Source organism: Habropoda laboriosa, unplaced genomic scaffold (assembly GCF_001263275.1).
Source record: "Habropoda laboriosa isolate 0110345459 unplaced genomic scaffold, ASM126327v1 scaffold64, whole genome shotgun sequence".
Lineage (NCBI taxonomy): Eukaryota > Metazoa > Arthropoda > Insecta > Hymenoptera > Apidae > Habropoda > Habropoda laboriosa.
The window spans coordinates 1638179-1642247 of NW_017100183.1; the positions used below are offsets into that span (position 1 = coordinate 1638179).

General features: G+C 51.3%; 1 protein-coding gene across 1 annotated transcript; it reads right to left on the reverse strand.

Moving 5' to 3' along the window:
* Positions 1-224: 224 nt before the first annotated feature.
* On the reverse strand, positions 225-3067 carry LOC108579172 (CCAAT/enhancer-binding protein-like). Its single transcript, XM_017942633.1, has one exon. The coding sequence runs from the start codon at positions 2931-2933 to the stop codon at positions 1845-1847; it is 1089 nt and encodes a 362-aa protein (XP_017798122.1). The 5' UTR covers positions 2934-3067; the 3' UTR covers positions 225-1844.
* Positions 3068-4069: the final 1002 nt, after the last annotated feature.

Sequence of the window (4069 nt, forward strand, 5' to 3'; positions counted from 1 at the left end):
AATATACATATGTGTATATCTCTCTCTATCCGCTCTCCTCGACACTTCTCGTCGCTCGAATCTCCTTTAAAAACGTTAGTTTTTCGTCTCTAATTCGACACAGTGTAATAATTATCAACGATTAATTTGTTTTTGGACACATGCTCGCACACACGCATTCTTCGACAATTCTCCTCCCCCGGATGCTTCCTCGTCACCCGTTCACGCTTCCCTTTCTCTCCCACCCTTTCTCTCTCACGAAACACGAGTCCGTTTTTACGTTTTCGTTTCTCTAACAAAATATATTAGCTTTTTTTTTTTATGTACATACATCTCTCTCGAATATAATAAAATTAAAATATGGAGCTATAATACAAGGGCGTGTGCCTGTGTCTGTGTGTGTATGATAAAACAGTAGTTTCTTCTTCCTTTTGACGCGCGCGTGTTTTTTCTTTTTGCTTCTATTTTTCCCGGTGGATGAAGGAAAAGAGAGAAAAGAAGGAAAAGATACAACGAATCCGAGGAGATAGCATTTTTCGTCTCCTTTCTTCCCTTTTCTTTTCCATTCGGCATCGATATACTGTTCGCAAAAAAAAAACATTACGGTGTGCCAGTTTTAGGTACTTGGTAACGAGAACGACAATCTACAACGCGGTGCACGTGTACACATCGCTTCTAACGCATCGTCATTATACTTCTCTGTGTACACATACACGTTACACATCTCTCTCTCTCTCTCTCTCTCTCTCTCTCTCTCTCCTCTGTGTTTAGTCGTGTACGTGTGCGTGTTTGTTTCCCTTTGTACGTGTACTATGAACGATCTCAGTGGAAGGTGCATCAAAAATGTATAATGCGAAGAGAATGGAAGATTTATGCGAACGAATTTATGTATGCGCGCCTCGTGTATCAAAGCACACGTGTTAGTTGTAAGTGTATCTGCGTGTGTACGTTACGCTGATGCGAGAGTGTGGTCGATGCGCTTGTACATATCGATGCGTGATCTGTCCAGAGTCGTGACGCGTGTTGCGAATTACGCGATCGATCGAGGTGGCGAATCCGCCGGGAACACGCGGCAGAACCACCCAGTCTTACGTACTTTCAGAGAAAAGAAACAAAAAAAAAAAAAAGAAAATAGAAGGTACGAAAGGAGAAGCAAAAGAGAAACAGTCGACATCTCGAATTTTTCATCTCATCTCTCTCTCTCTCTCTCGCGTACGTTCCAAAAGGTTCGAACCAGAAGATCGCAACATGGCGGCTATCCATCCGCTCTTATCTGTTTTCTTTTCCCCCGTTTCAATCGTACGTTTCCGTTTCTTTCTTTTTCTTTCGCGAATATTCTGTTGTCGTGTCGCGTTACAAGGACGAACGTGGAAAGTGTCCGATGCACTCGGTGTACAAAAGAAAGAAAAACGAGAAAATACAGTTCGCCATGAGCAGAGGCACTTTTTTCTTCTTCCAACACGTTCCGTTCGTCGACCGGCTTCTCTTCCCTTCGCGTGTTCTCCATTCCCATCGCGACTTCTCTCCTCCAACTAGGCACGTGCACCTCTTGCGTTCTCCATTCGCCGCGGTACGAGACAAAAGAGACGCAGTTACCATCATCTCGACCGCACGTTTTCAATACCACCAACCACCACGGTATTTCGTACTTTTACTCGGACGATGCGCGCGCAACAGCGCGGCCAGCGGGACCATTAGACGGGCCCGAAAAGCGGAAGTAGTCGCCTCGAAACGACCATTACTCTCTTTCACAATCGTATCGGCCTGAAAGGCAAGGGACGAAGGTCGACGCCGGTGGACGAGAGAAAGGCGTAATAGTGGCGGCGCGATGCCACCGCGCCGCTCCACGAACGTGACTTTATACGCTACATGGGTCCAACCGCGTGTTGCTGAAACTGATCGAGGTGCCTCGAGATCTCGCGGTGTAGCTGTTCCGGTACCACGCCGACGCTACTGAACAAAGACCTGAGCACGTTCAATTCCTCCGTTAACAATTCGATCCTCTTCTTCAACAGGTCGTTGTCCTTCACCAGAAGTTTCACCTTCTCCTCCGTTTCTCTCGATCGTACCTTCGCCTTTTCGCGGCTCTTTCTCACCGCTATATTGTTCCTCTCCCGTCGTCTTCTGTACTCGTCGCTCGCTTTGTCGATCGCCTTCGTCTGTTTCCTCGCCGCTGCCGCGGCCGTGTTCGCGTGATGCTGATGAGCCATCACCGGTTTCATCGGTCCTCCTCTAGGCGGTGGTTGGTGAACAGGTGCTCCAGGATGGCCACCGGGCACGGTCGACGGTGTCAGAGTGGTGAACGTTGGTGCGCCGTTCGCGAACGGTCCGTTTGTTACCGGACTGTACCCACCGGGTGGATATTGCGGGCAGTGGCGACGGTAATCCGCTGGATCGAGCGGTTCCTCTTTGATACTCGGTGATTCGGAGCTCGAGCTGTTGCTGTCGCTACAGCTGTTGCTCCCCTGATGGTAACTCGCTCCGCTGTGCACCGGTTGCGGCATGTAGGCGAGAGTGGTGCGCGGATAACCGGGCGTTCTAACATGTTTCACGGCGCCGTTGTTCGCGCCCAGCATGTCTAACAGGCCGTCGTTGAAGTGGCTGTCGTCTATCAGGTGTTGCAGATCCAACGATATCTCTGGTGTATTCAGGTCTGTCAGCTCGCCGGCCGCGGCACAGTGTTCCGCGTACTGCTGGTGAAGGCTAGCCTTGCTCGCTGAGACCTTGCTCACCACTGAGCTGCTCTGCTGCTGACTGTGGTTATGATTCACCTGCAACGCCGAGTTGTTGTTGTTGTTCGCCGCGTTGCTGTTGTTGCTCGGATGGTTGTTGTTGTTGTTGTTGCTCGGATGGTTGTTGTTGTTGTTGTTGAGTACCTGAGACTTCTTCAGATCGGCCGCGCCGTGGGCCTGGGCCTGATGGGCCGCTGAATCGTACATGACTGGTGACTCCATTGCTCACTCGCGCATCACAGATACGATGTACAAGTTTCTCGCCGCAATTTCTTATTGTCACCTGTCCTTTTTTCGGTTACCCTCTCAGAGATATCCGTCGAAAAAACTGATTGTCTTCTTTTTCTTTCGATTAATCACTCATAGCCCACGGGACTACGAGCAGACACGACGGCGACGACGACGGCGACGACGACGACGACGACGACGTGCGACGACGACGACGACGACGACGACGGCGGCGACACGTTGTCCGAGGGAAACAACAGAGCCAAAACGTGTAGTATCGTCTCTGAAACTTTACCGCGAGAACGACCTCGAACGGCCAAGACGGGGATTTTCCCGTGCGGACGGGCCGAGATCTGACACTGGTCCAAGTATCAAAACGTGACCCTCGACTATTCCAATTTTCGAGGACGAAGACGCGCACCGCTCTGTTAACGAGGACACAACAGATTCTTGATTTCGCGTCTTATCAAAACCACCGCGCGCGGTTACGTGTCTTCTTATTTTTCTTTCCTTTCCGCCAACCAACGTTGTACCAACACCACGCCTACGCGGGCTTTTTCGTGCTCGCGGTACGATACACCACAGGGAATGCTGAGAGAAACGAGAATATACGATACCACCCGCACGAGAGCTGGCGCACAACTGAGCGGCTTCGCGGCATGTCGTAAGCTTTCAATGTGGCGTGCGTCGAGAGCAACTCCATGCCTCATTGCGCTTGCGCTCGCGCTTCCCTCGAGCCGCTCTCCGCCGCCGCCCCACCAACCTTACGTTCTCCTCCCCGCTCCCCGCGTTCTCGTTGCCGCGATCCGCGCTAACAGCGCGGATACCGCGCGCGTCCGCCGTGCTGCCTCTTTCCCCCACCATCGATACCTCGATTCACTCCTTCCTTCTCGCTTCCTCACCCTTTCTATCCTCCTTTCCCCCCACCCTTCGCGGTTTTATTCGTTCCCTCTCTCTCTCGCTTAGCCCCGTCTTTCCGTCCCTCTTGCGGCGAAATCTTTCTTTGTTCGTCTTACGCAGGCTGACACGCTGTCGTCCCGTTGTGGCATCGCGCGACAGGAAAACTTTTCCGATGCTCGCCTTTCTCGGTTCTATTTATAAGAACTTATACACGAATGCCGTCCTTTCGA